Source organism: Myiozetetes cayanensis, unplaced genomic scaffold, assembly GCF_022539395.1.
Source record: "Myiozetetes cayanensis isolate MyiCay16 unplaced genomic scaffold, myiCay2020 scf32, whole genome shotgun sequence".
NCBI classification, from domain to species: Eukaryota; Metazoa; Chordata; class Aves; order Passeriformes; family Tyrannidae; genus Myiozetetes; species Myiozetetes cayanensis.
In genome coordinates this window covers 467,495-480,131 of record NW_026087544.1, presented here as the reverse complement: position 1 = coordinate 480,131, position 12,637 = coordinate 467,495, and the positions used below count along the sequence as shown (strand labels likewise).

General features: G+C 63.2%; 1 protein-coding gene across 1 annotated transcript; it reads left to right on the top strand.

Moving 5' to 3' along the window:
- Positions 1–2,672: 2,672 nt before the first annotated feature.
- On the top strand, positions 2,673–12,543 carry PACSIN1 (protein kinase C and casein kinase substrate in neurons 1). Its single transcript, XM_050327191.1, has 10 exons — positions 2,673–2,774; positions 7,907–8,036; positions 8,371–8,527; positions 8,646–8,881; positions 9,046–9,201; positions 9,542–9,717; positions 9,859–9,979; positions 10,063–10,187; positions 10,304–10,497; positions 10,849–12,543. The coding sequence occupies exons 2-10, from the start codon at positions 7,974–7,976 to the stop codon at positions 10,956–10,958; spliced, it is 1,338 nt and encodes a 445-aa protein (XP_050183148.1). The 5' UTR covers positions 2,673–2,774; positions 7,907–7,973; the 3' UTR covers positions 10,959–12,543.
- Positions 12,544–12,637: the final 94 nt, after the last annotated feature.

The window sequence follows — 12,637 nt, the reverse complement described above, 5'->3', positions numbered from 1 at the left end:
GATCCTGGAGAAGGAAAGGCCACGTCCAGCCGGCAGCCTCCCCGGGTGGCCAGGCCGGTGTCCGGCTGCCCCCGGTGTGGCACAGATGGGGTCAGGGGCAGCGAGCCCCGGCACTGCCCTGCCTGTGGGCGATACGGACGGGCTGCTCGGGCAGCTGCTTCCCAGGGAAAATGGAGCCTTTATGTCCCGGCCCCGGCCCCTTCCCCGGAAGGGCTCGGAGGGTGCCCTGGCCGGTCCCAGGCACACAAGAGGGGGATTGTTTGGTGGGCTCTGGGTTTCTGGGAGCACCTGCCCCGCGCGGGGCCCTCCACAATAGCTGCCTGTCTGCGTAACTGCCACAGAGCCGGCAATTATCCTCCGCGGCTAATTACAGATGCAAAGGAGCGCCTGCATCCTCCCAGCGCTCAGAGGCCTCCTGGGGCCGGCAGCACATCTGCAGTGGGGACACAGCCTGGCCACGGGGCGAGCGTGAGGGCTCCGGCCCCGTCCAGCCACAGCTCCTGCTCTGCTCTGCCCCAGCATCGGGTGGGAAGGGGCAGCAGAGCCCAGGGAAGGGCTCAGGATGACCAGGATGCCAGGCCCTCTCCTTGCCTTCCCTGGAGGGCCCGTGGGCTGGGAGCAATGGGAGCTCTCTCACTGCTCCCAGCACCAGGTGAGCCCCCATAATCAGAGGCCCTGTCAGGATTTAGGAAACACATTTTCTTTTCCTTACTGGGGAGGCAGAGGGGAGCCAGTTGTGCTTGGAATCCCCTTCATCCATGTGCAGGCGGGCTCTCCTAGTAGGGTGATGGGCAAGCGTCTGATCACTGGTGGCAGCTCTTCATTCCTGCCCGCTCTGGCTCCTGCAGCCACAGGAACACAGTGAGGGCTCATCTGCGCCGCTCCCAGAGCTGTAATTCCAGAGAGACAAGTGGCCCAATAAATCAGGGCTTATTTCCTGCCAACACTGTCCACTGCTTCCTACAAGGCAACTCATTTACAGGAGGGGAAATGACTTACCACGGGAAACAGTAAGCAGTGGGACGGCAGAACCAGGGCAAAGTTTGTGGTGTCCGAGTTTTTGGTGAAGGAACCAGCTAGACATGTCGGGGAGGCAGAGGGCCCACCTGCTCCCTGCACTAGTGTGAGTCCGTCCTACCTGCAGAGACCACAGAGCTGGTGGCAATGGCTCTTTGCATTGGGGACCCCCCACCCAGTCACTGAGGTCCCCCCTGTCACCCTCCTGGAGAGCGTTTGTCACCCAATGCTTAATGCCAAGGACGTTGCCCCCTCTGGAGCAGGGATGCTGTGAGGGCAGAAGGTGGCTGGGGCAGCCCGGCAGCCCCTGCAGTGACCTGTGCTGAGAACTGCCAGCTCTGCAGGCAGGGATGACGTTCAGCACCTTCTGGTTCCTTGCCCTGAAACACCAACAGGCAAAGACCACCCGGCTCCTGCAGGAACCGCCATCCCTCCCCCTCGGGTTCAGGGGCGTTGGACCCCCAGGGCCTCACAGGCTGCCCTGCTGCAGTGGGGCAGGACACGTTCCAGGGTCGTTCTGTCTGGCCCTGGGCTGGGCAGACACGCTCAGATGGCAGGGCTGGAAGGGGCCGGAAGGCAGATGGGCCAGAGGGACCCACCGAGCTTCATTAGGCAGCTGAAGGCGCTTGTTAAGGGAAAGCTGAGCCGGCGTCGGGGGCCGGCAGAGCCCCCCGGGACCGGGTCGCATTCTCTGGGCAACCCGATCCTGGCGTCAGCGGCCCCGCAGCCTCATTACTGCAGCTTCTGTGGCGGCTTCGGTTACTGCCTGGACGCTTTCGTCTCCTGCTGGCTTTTAATTTCCCTGACATCCCCCGCGAGCGCAGTGCGGGGGGAGCCTCTTGCCACCCCCACCCACCTCCTCCCTGCTCCCCAACGGCCTCCAGCCCTCTCTGCCCCTGGGACCCCCATCCTGTGATAAGCCTAGGTGACCCTGGGCATGAGCCCCGAGGCGTGGGAGGAGGCTGGTGGACAGATGGCAGTGAAGGGGAGCTGCCCTGCTCCTCTCCAAGGAGCCTTGGGGTGCAGCCCCCTCACCCCCTTCCCCAGCCCTGCCGGGGGGAGGAAAGACTGTTCCTGCTTCTCCCGCCAGCCTGTTCCCAGCTGGCACATTTGGCAGGGAGGCGGCACCGGCTGCCTCTCCAAAGGCGTTTTGGGGTGTTTGTTCCTGCAAAAGCTGTGGCTCAGCCCCAGAACTCTCCTGCAGCCCCTTCTCGGGCCGGGGGTGACAGAGCAGCAGGGCAGCAGCAGAGGGGACACGTGGCTTTGTGCCCTCCCGTGCAGGAGGGACAAGGACCCCGGGGCAGCAGGACCGGGACCCCGGGGGGTCCCCAAAGAGCCTCCCCCCAGCGCGGCCGGGGAGAAGGAGCCCGGTTTGGCCGTAACGGAGCCCTCCCTCCCGCGGCTGTGACACCCGCCCCCCTGGGCCGTGCCCCGGGCCGCAGCCCCCGCAGTGGGGCGGCCCCGGGGGGCTCCCTGGGCGAGGGTCTGGGGCCGGCGGGTCCCTCGGGGGCTGGCGGCAGTGCGGCACCTCGGGGTGGGCGCGGGCCCGAGGATGGGGGGGTCCGTCCCCCGTCCACCCCCCCGATGGTTTTCGCAGCAGCGGCTCCATCCCGGTTGCCATGGCAACGGGCGGCTCGGGCAGGCGCGTGCCCGCGGCCGTGCGCGCCGCCGCTGCCCGGCGGGAGCGGAGCGAGCGGAGCGGAGCGAGCGGAGCCCCGGCCCCGGCCTCGGGCCCCCCGGCCCCCCGGCCCCGCCAGGTGAGCGCGGCCCCCGCGGGGGCAGCAGGGTCCCCTCCGGCGATGGGTGCGGGATGCCCGGTCCCTTGCGGGGATGAGGTGCGGGATGCCCGGTCCTTTGCGGGGATGGGGTGCGGGGTGCCCGGCTCCCCTGTGGGGATGCGGTGCAGGGTGCCCGCGTCCCTTGCAGGGATGGGGGAAGAGCGAGGGGGCTGCTGTGCACGGACCAGGCAGTACGGCGTGGGTTTGCACCCCTCGGCAGGACACGGTGTCTCCTGATCCTTCTGCAACCTAGGGAGGTTGGGGGGGACGTGACCTTCACCCCTCTGTGTGCCCGATGGGGTGCTGGGGTAAGGGACACCCCTTCTGCAATGCTGCTGCACTGAGGCTTGTGCCTCAGTTTCCCCAGCTGCAAATAATGGGGGGGGACTTGTGCTGTCCCTGCCATCGCTGCCCCCCTCACCCCATCACTGAGCCCCCTCCTTTCAGCGTTGTCACCCCAGCTTCCCCCTTGGTGCCTCTCCTGCTTTCCCTGTCCCCTCTGGCTCCAAGTCTCCTTCCCCACCACAGACAGCTGAATTCCCTCTGTCTCTCCACCTCTCCTGCTCCTGGCAACCCCATTTGCATTCTGTCACCACCAGCCCCAGATCCATCCCACCAAGGCTCCGGGGACGGGACCCCCACGTGTGATGCTCCACTCCCCCCTCCCTGATGCAAGAGTGGGGGGATGGCACCGCTGTATCCTCCACCACCCTTGTTTGCTGCTTCTGGGTTTAATTGCAAACCTCATCTTTGGATTTCTGCCTAAACCCAGCTCTTGGGACTGCACAAATCCCTGCTCGGTGTCCGAGCAGCGTTGTTTACCTCGGCGAGCCGAGGCAGCAGGATGAGACAGGCTGCAGAGCTGGGAGGCCAGTGGAGCACCCCAGCTGAGGCTGAGCCTCATCTCCCTTCCCCAGGCCTGAGCACATGCAGGGGGTTGGCAATCCTGCTGTTGCCCCTCCCGGGATGCCCATCCACATTCCCCATCCGCATTCCCGGCACATCCGCTGTCCCTGAGCCTGCAGGCTCCCCTGGAGAGAGACACTTGCGTTATCTGCAGATGCCAAGCATGCTTCCAGAAATCATTGCACAGGGCTCCTAAAATCCCTACGAGACCGATGGGCAGCTTTGTGGAGTGCAGAGAGAGGGGAAGGTCTCTGCAGAGCCCACACGAGCTGTGAAGCCGATCACTGCCACAGCTTGGAGCGTCTCCCCTGGCTACTGCAGCCTGGCAGCACCTGGCCCCCGGCAGCCCCCTGGGACACGTGGCTCCTGGTACTGCTCTGGATCACTGAACCTCCTTGGCAAATACTCTGCTTTTGGGGAACCCACAAGCCCTGACCTGGCAGAGTCCAGCAGGTCCCCAGATCCCCCTGTCGATGCAGATGACCCTAATGCAAACCAAGAGGCTGCCACAGGCACATTCTGCCTATGGCACATTCATTGGAAAAGTGGCTCACGGAAGTTTCCCATCATTATCTATGTGTCCCCTCCAGGGCCCTGCTGCCCTTGCAGCCACCTCGTGCACTGCTCAAGCACCAGGTCCCAGCCAGCCCCATGGCACTGCTCTGGCTGAGATCCCATGGGGATGCACCTGCAGTACACCCGTCCCTTCCCTCTGGACAGGATTTGGCTGTTTGCCCCAGGGCTCCAGTCAGAGGGGTTTTGCTGGCCTTGGGCTGTTTGATAAGGAAGGAGCAGGACAGGGTTCAGGCTGCTCAGCCTCGAGCCCTGGGCTCTGCTGGAGTGGAGCTGCCAGCGTGAATCAGCAGCACCCACTGCTTAACCATTTCCTCCCAGAGTCCCCATCGGCTCCAGAGGGGGACACGGTTCAGCCACAGCCAAACCCCTCCGCAGCCCCTCACCCCTGAGCTCTGACCCTCACCAGCCCCGGGAGCATCTCCCTGCCACAGCCCCGCAGGACACACGGACCAGCCCTGTGCAGGTGGGAATCCCGCAGCCACCCGGGCCAGAGGAGCAGCAAACCAGGCACAGCTTCTGCAGCTGCAAAGCCTCGTGCGACGCACGTCGGCGTCACCAGCTCTGCCTGGGGACCCGTGCTGGGGGCACCTCGCCCCCGTGCGTGGCCGCAGCGGGAGCAGCACGAGGGCTGCGGTGCCGGCGGTGGCTGCGGTGCCAGGCAGGGATGTGCCGGTGGCAGGGGCAGCAGTGGGGCAGCTCCAGAGCGCGGTGGCAGGTGCTGCTGCCAGGCTCCCCTGGGCTCCCTCGGCTGTTCCTAGTCCTGTTGTCTTTGCCACGAGTGGTTTCATGTGGTCACAGAAGTGGTGCATCGCAGTGGCATTTGGTGCTGCAGCCCCCAACGACCCTCAAGCAACTCCGTGCCAAGATAAGGGAGAGCAAATGACCTTTCCTGCGGCCAAAAACCTAAAGCCCAGCCCACTTCCTCGGATTCCCACGGACCAGCACAACTCCCAGCCTGGCTTCCCCCTGCCCTGGATGCTCTCAGCAACAATCACTCACCCACTGCCCTCCCAGCAACGGGCCTCACACCTGGTGTGAACCTGCTGCCTGGGGAAAGGATGGGCTCAGGGTGGGGACACCATCTCACTCTGAGCTCTGCTCCCTCCTGGCAAAGCATTTACCACCATGCTGCCTTGGCCTTTGCAGCAGAGGAGGCTCTGCAGCCCCTCCTGCCCCACTGGGCTCAGCCAACATGCCTGGAGGCAGGATGCCTCCCACACCTGGAGAGAACAGCCTGGGGACAGTGGACAGCAGGACAGACTGTCCCACCTTCCTGGGGACAGGGCTCTACCAGGCAGGGCTGTGGCCGCAGGGGCACGGGCAGCTGCCCATGCCCTGCCTGCACTGTCGGCAGCACCAGCCTCTGCATTGCAGCAGCCTCCTGCCTGCGCAGGGTCAGTGGCCACGTCCTGGCCCCCACGGAGGGCAGAGACCCCCCTGTAGCACTGGGACAGCAGGAGCTGCCTGGTAGGTGAGATGAGTTGTGTGAGTGCTCAGTACTGAGCAGGCTGACAGGAGAGCCCAAGGGCACCCGGGGCAAGAGCCGGGCCAAACTCTGTCGTCACTCCATGCCAAGCGCTCTGTGGCTTCTCCCCAGCAGCTCTGTGGAAATGAGGGGCTGCCGTGGAGCCCCCGGGCTGAGGGTACCCGTGCGGCAGCGCGTGGCTGGGGCTGGCAGCTCTCCATGCCACGGCTCAGCCGCCGGCTCTGCAGGCGCCAGGCATCACCGCCAGCCGCCCTGATGGGAGGTGATGGGCTGCGCCAGCAGGGCCAGGGGGCTGGCAGGGGGCTGGCAGGGGGCTGGCAGGGGGCTGGCATGTGCTTCACAGGCCACCGAGGCAGCCCCGTATGTGGGGGCACAGGCACGTGCGTGGGTGCACGAAGATGGTCGCGCGTGGGGGAGAGTGGCAACGAGGAGGCAGCGTTAGCTGGGAAGTGATGCAGAGCCAAAAATAACCCCCGGGCTGCGGCTCGGACCAGGTAGTGGCTCAGAGTGGGAGCTGCGGCAGCCACGTCCGCAGTGCCCCGGGGCATCGGCAGCTGGGGGGGCAGCTGGGGCCCCACATGTGCCCCTGGGTCCTGGGGCACCCCCAGCCGTGGGGGTGCTCCAGCCCTGGGGTCCCATCCCGGCCCCAGGCACACCGAGTCTCTCACCCTGAGGATGTCCTTGCTGTGCCAGCACAGCCTCTGCAGCAAAACCCAGAGCCCCAGTGCTGGGCACTGCACCGTGCCCAGGGGCTGCAGGGGGGACGGTACCCGCAGCACCCTGCAGAGTCCCTGCGGGCTGTGCCACCGGTGCTCTGCCACCGCTGCAGGTGCACTGGGGCAGCCCCTGGGGGTTTGGGCGGGGAGGGCAGTGACAGTGCCATGGGTGGCAGGCAGGAGCAGTGGCAGTGCTGTGGGTGCCCGGCGGGGGCAGTGGCAGTGCCGTAGGTGCCAGGCAGGCATGGTGGTGGTTCTGTGGGTGCCAGGCAGGAGCAGTGGCGGTGCCATAGGTGCCAGGCAGGCATGGTGGCAATGCCGTGGGTGCCAGGCAGGTGTGGGCGCTGTGAAGTACCGGTTGCGGGGGACTCTGCGGCCCCCCATCCATCTGCATCTCAGCGCTGAGCGAGGGACAGTCACGCGTTTATTTTTAACTGTCTGGGGAGGGCGGCAGGGATTGGTGCCTCCCTGGTTATATCACTAAATCCCTGCCAGGCCCTGTTAGTTCCAGCACAGCGAGCCCTGTGCCGCGCTCCAGTAACTGTTTCGGGCCCCCATCCTCCTGGGTCTGTGCCCTGTTGCGGCCCGAGGGTGCCTTGGGGCCAGCTGTGCACACAGCTGGACAGCAGGGACACTCATAGGACCCTGCCCCCCAGCACTGCCCTCCCACCCCATCGCCCTCTGGCTGCTGTGGGGTAGAGCACGGGCAGCCAGGTCCCCCTCTGCCCATTCTGCTGCCCCGGGGAAGGGATGGTGTGTGAGGATCTCGGACGCATCCTCCTCCTGCAGGCCCTTTGGGGACAGGGCAGAAGGAAATTCGGGCTGTTCTTGTCCACTTCGTCCCCATTCCAGTGGCAGCTGGTATGCAGGACAGGCTCAGCGCTTTCCTGTGGGAGCACTGTCCGAATCTGGGTCAGGGTGGGGATGATGAGGACGCTCATGGCCACCACGGTGTCCCCTACACCCCATGAGGTGCCACCTCCAGCCCCCTCCCGGCTCTTGGCAGAGCGGCAAAGGGTTAAGCCGTGCAGCCAGGCCACGTGATGCTCGGGGGATGCCGTTTTTCTGAAGATCAGGACGGATTAGGGTGGAATATCAGGACGAGAGTTTCTTGGGCGGCGCATCCCCCTGGCCCTGCCACAGCCCCTGGCCCAGCGGCTGCCGGGGACGCGGTGCTGAGCCAGGCCCTGGCCGGTGAGTGCCCACCGTGCTGCTCCCCACGATTCCCTGCGGGCACCGCCAGCTCCAGGGGGCTTGGATGGCACCAGCTGGGTGGTAGCACTGGAGGAGTCTGCAGGTCCAGAGCTGGAGTGGGCACCGTCCCCATGGCCATCCCCTGCAGCCGGATGCTTGTCCAGCGGTGCTGCTGGCAGGAAGGATGGGGGTTCCCTGCTCATCCCCGTGACTCCTCTCTCCTCTCCCCTCAGTGCATGAGGCTCGTGTTTGCCCAGGAGCCACCCAGTGCCCGCTCTGACACCCAAGACACCAGGAGCCATGTCGGGTTCCTACGACGAGTCAGCAGCAGCTGCCGAGGAAACAACTGACAGCTTTTGGGAGGTGAGTCCTGGCCATCCTCTCCTCCCATGGAGCCCTGACACCACTGTGGCTGCACCCCAAGGCTCCCCTGGGCTGCGGGGGACAGGGACACCCTCCCCTCCCTGCCTGAGAGCATCCCTGCTCTGCCAGAGGTCTCAACCTCAGCTGTCCCCAGCCGGCACAAAGCGACAAAGGGGACTGGAAGGAGTCGAGTTTGAGCAGCCCCAAACCAAAGCTCCCTCCCTGCACTTCCAAATTGCCTGGGGCTTCCTCCATCCCCAGGCCAGGCCAGCTGGGGCTGAGCCAGGCAGCCCAGCCACAGCTCCCACCCTGCCTGTCCCCACCCCCCTCCCAGGTGGGGAACTACAAGCGCACGGTGAAGCGGATCGACGATGGACACCGGCTCTGCAACGACCTCATGAACTGCGTGCACGAGCGGGCCAAGATCGAGAAGTCCTACGCCCAGCAGCTCACTGACTGGTCCAAGAGGTGGAGGCAGCTCATCGAGAAAGGTACCGTGAGAAGCACCCCCTGGGACACCTGGGTGCCCCTGCACCATCCCAGCTTCCCCTGGCAGAGAGGGAGGGGAAAGGGCTGTGGAGTGACCCCCGGTGTCCCCTTGGCCCCCAGGTCCCCAGTATGGCAGCCTGGAGAAGGCATGGGCAGCCATCATGACGGAGGCAGACAAGGTGAGTGAGCTGCACCAGGAGGTGAAGAACAGCCTGCTGAACGACGACTTCGAGAAGGTCAAGAACTGGCAGAAGGACGCCTACCACAAGCAGATCATGGGGGGCTTCAAGGAGGCCAAGGAGGCTGAGGATGGCTTCCGGAAAGCCCAGAAGCCCTGGGCCAAGAAGCTCAAGGAGGTGAGAGAAGCACAGAGTGCCCTGGGGGATCCTTGCATCTCCCAGCTGTGGCTCTGTGTGCCTGGTCCAGGCTGGGAGGCGCAGGTGGCACCTCCATGCAGGCAGAGAGATGGACAGGGGCCTGTGACTGCTTCTCTGATGTCCCTTCCCTCTCTTCTCCACAGCTGGAGACAGCCAAGAAAGCCTATCACCTGGCATGCAAGGAGGAGAAGCTGGCCATGACCCGGGAAGCCAACAGCAAGGCGGATCAATCCAACACCCCAGAGCAGCAGAAGAAGCTCCAGGACAAAGTGGAAAAGTGCAAGCAAGACGTGCAAAAGGTGCGAGCCGCTGCCCTGCACTGGGCTCACGAGGCATCAAGCAGGGGATATCAGTGGAAATGGCCACCACACCCCTTTGTCCACCATCCATTCCCATTTTCCCATCCTTATGCTCCTGTATAAGGGTGAGGACTTGCAAGCAGTGCTCAGGGGAGTGTGAGCAGGACAGGGATTTATCCCTCTTACTGGGGCAAAATCTCTCCAGCAACAAGGGTCACAGAGGCTCTTGGCTCAGCCTGGGCTCCCCAGCCTGGTGACCCCCAAACCAGATCTCTCAGCACCCAGAAATGACCTCTGAGGCGCTCAAGGTACAAACGAGGTCTCTCCTGCACCTTTGCAGACCCAGGAGAAGTATGAGAAGGTGTTGGATGAGCTGAACAAGTGCACCCCACAGTACATCGAGAGCATGGAGCAGGTCTTCGAGCAGTGCCAGCAGTTTGAGGAGAAGAGGCTCAACTTCCTCAAGGAAATGCTCCTGGACATCAAGAGGCACCTGAACCTGGCTGAGAGCAGCAGGTAGGGAGGGGGTTTCTGGCCAACACGATGGTCACCAAAAGGTACCAGAGTGGCTGTGGGGGAGCCTGGTGCCTCCCAGTGCCTTGGAGGAGGTGACACAGCCCCAGCTCCCCCAGCCTGCTGACCCCGTCTCTCCCGCAGCTACGCCAACGTGTACCGGGAGCTGGAGCAGACCATCCGCCTGTCGGACGCGCAGGAGGACCTGCGGTGGTTCCGCAGCACCAGTGGCCCCGGGATGCCCATGAACTGGCCCCAGTTTGAGGTGAGGCTGGGCACCCCGGCTGCGCGCTGGCAGGCCTCGGGGGCCGGGCGAGTGCTCAGGGGCCGCTTGCTCTGTGGTTGCAGGAGTGGAACCCAGACCTGACACACACGATAACGCGGAAGGAGAAGCAGAAGAAGGGCGAGGGGGTGACCCTGACCAACACCAGCAGCACCAGCGAGTCGGGGGCTCTGGCAGGCGAGCGTGGGAGGTGAGGGCAGCGCAGAGGGGAGGTGCCATGGGGGAGGCACAGCAGTGCCACTCAGTATTCGGAGGTGCAGGGTGTCCTCGGTGACAGCCACCTCCTCCCCCTCCTCCCTCCCCCAGCGTGAGCAGCCACGACCGCGGGCAGACCTACAGCGCAGAGTGGTCTGATGACGAGGGCAGCAACTCCTTCAACGCCAGCGAGGCCAACGGCGGCACCAACCCCTTCGACGAGGAGGCGGCGGGGAAGGGCGTGCGGGTGCGGGCTCTGTACGACTACGACGGGCAGGAGCAGGATGAGCTCAGCTTCAAAGCAGGTACGGTCCATTGCCGGGGCCAGGTTGGGTGGGGCTCCCCTGCTGGAGCTGTGGGTCCTCCACGTTTTGGTGTGAAATCCCTCAAATAATTTCTGAGTTAGCCCAGCCCTTCAAAAAGTTGACCTGTCAGAAAGGAGAGAGCAGAAGCTAAGCCCAAAGGCGGGTGGGACTGGAGCGATGGTGGGACAGGGCACAGAAGGTCTCATGGGTCACCCCTTGCTCTTCTACCCTACAAACCAACGTGCTTGGGATCAGTCCCAGAAGCCCCCAGCAGCTCCACCCTGGGGAGAAACGGGATAGGAGAATCTCCAGCAACTGCAACGAGCTCTTCCCTTCCACCTTTCTCTCCAGGTGATGAACTGACCAAACTCGGTGAGGAAGACGAGCAGGGATGGTGCAAAGGGCGCTTGGACAACGGGCAGTTAGGGCTCTACCCTGCCAACTATGTGGAGGCAATCTAAGTCTTGTGGTGTGCTCCTCGTCACCATCAGCAGATAAATCCACCCTCCGTTGTCTCCATCTCTCCACCAGCCAACCAGCCATTCTGCCGTCTGGTCCTCCACTCCTCATACTTAGAGATTCAGACATATTTTCCGACCAAGCTTTTATTTTTTTAAGAGTTGTCTCCGAAGAGTATTTTGCATAGTCGCTTTCTTCTAAGATAATGTGAAGCGAAAGATGACGTTGTCCGTTCGTCTACGTTAGTTGATTTTTTTTCTGAGCGAAAAGCCGATACCTCAAGATCTTGAAGCCCAACCAGTGAGAGCTCCTGATTGGTTGGTTTTTAAAGATACTGAAATCATGAGCCGCCTTCTGATTGGCTGGAACTGTTCCGAAATGCACGGCGCCGAAGCTCCTGGGACCAACCAAATTCATCCCAGAAAACTGAGAGTGATTGGAGTCTGACTCCGGTGTTTTTTTTGGTGTTTCCATATTCTCCCAGTTCATCCTCCCACTCTGAGGAAGGGGATGAGTGTCCCCCTTCAGCCCCACGGTCATCCTTGAGATGCCCAGGTGAGGTGGGACCAGCCCCGCCATGAAGCTTGATGGCATCTCTTCAGCTTCCTCCTCTTCCTGAGCTGATGCCTGGCCTGTGCTGCAGGGAGCAGCACCACCCTTCAGGAGTATCCAGCACACAGCAGATCCAGGTGAGATGGCCCTAAAATCCAGCGCTGTCCAGAGAAGGACTCACCACAGCCCAGTGCTTGGAAGCACCTTCACGCCCAGCCTGGGACAGTGAGGACTGGCTTGGACACGGCTGGGGATGGTCTCCATCCACCCCCTTCCTGAAGAGAGGCAGGAGCAGATGAGGGAGGGGGGATGAGCATCATCCAGCTTTGCAGGACACCGGCAGGAGCTGCAGCCAGTGGAGGAGGAAGAAGAAGAGAAGGAGGAGGAGGAAGAGGATGAGGAGTAGGAGGAGGAGGGCTCAGCGCAGGCAGCAGACCCAGCCCGGGCAGAGCAGCTGCCTGGTGAAGACGGCTGAAAACAAGACATGCCCAGGCAGGGGAATGGCCACAGGCTCTGCCCTTTGCTTGTCCCTGAGGGGCTCTGCCCCCCTCCCCTGGGCTCTGCCACCAGTCATGGCATGGGCAGCAGCCCCGCAGTCCCCACGGGTGCTGCCCCAGCACGGCCACCCCGCCCCTCTGCCTCGGGTGCTTTTGTCATCCTGGGCTCTTCCCTACAGATCACCTCTCATTTTTTTCCATGCCATCACCCTTAGCAGCATCGATGCCATCGGCTTCCTGCACGCTCCTCCTGCTCCTCTCCCGCCCCCTCCTTTGGTTTGTGAATTTTTTGGCCCCAGGGATCCAGTGTTCTCGTGGAAGCACCGTGTGCTGGGCATGGTGGGCAGGAGCCCCCTGGCCCTGCCAGGTACCAGAAAAAAAACACAGTCAGAAAAGACCCAACCAACCACCTGTCTCAGCAATGCACCCCGGTTTTTGTACATCGATTGTGTAATTTAAGAAGTATATATATAATATATATATATATCGTGATTGTATTTCAGTGAATACAACAACAAAAAGCAGCAAGAGAAAATAACCGAGCTCTGTCAGCGTCCTTGGCTCTGGGGTCTCCTTTGCTGCCGTGTGCCCATCTCGCCCCCGTGGGGGAGGCTGGGGGGTTGCAGACCCCC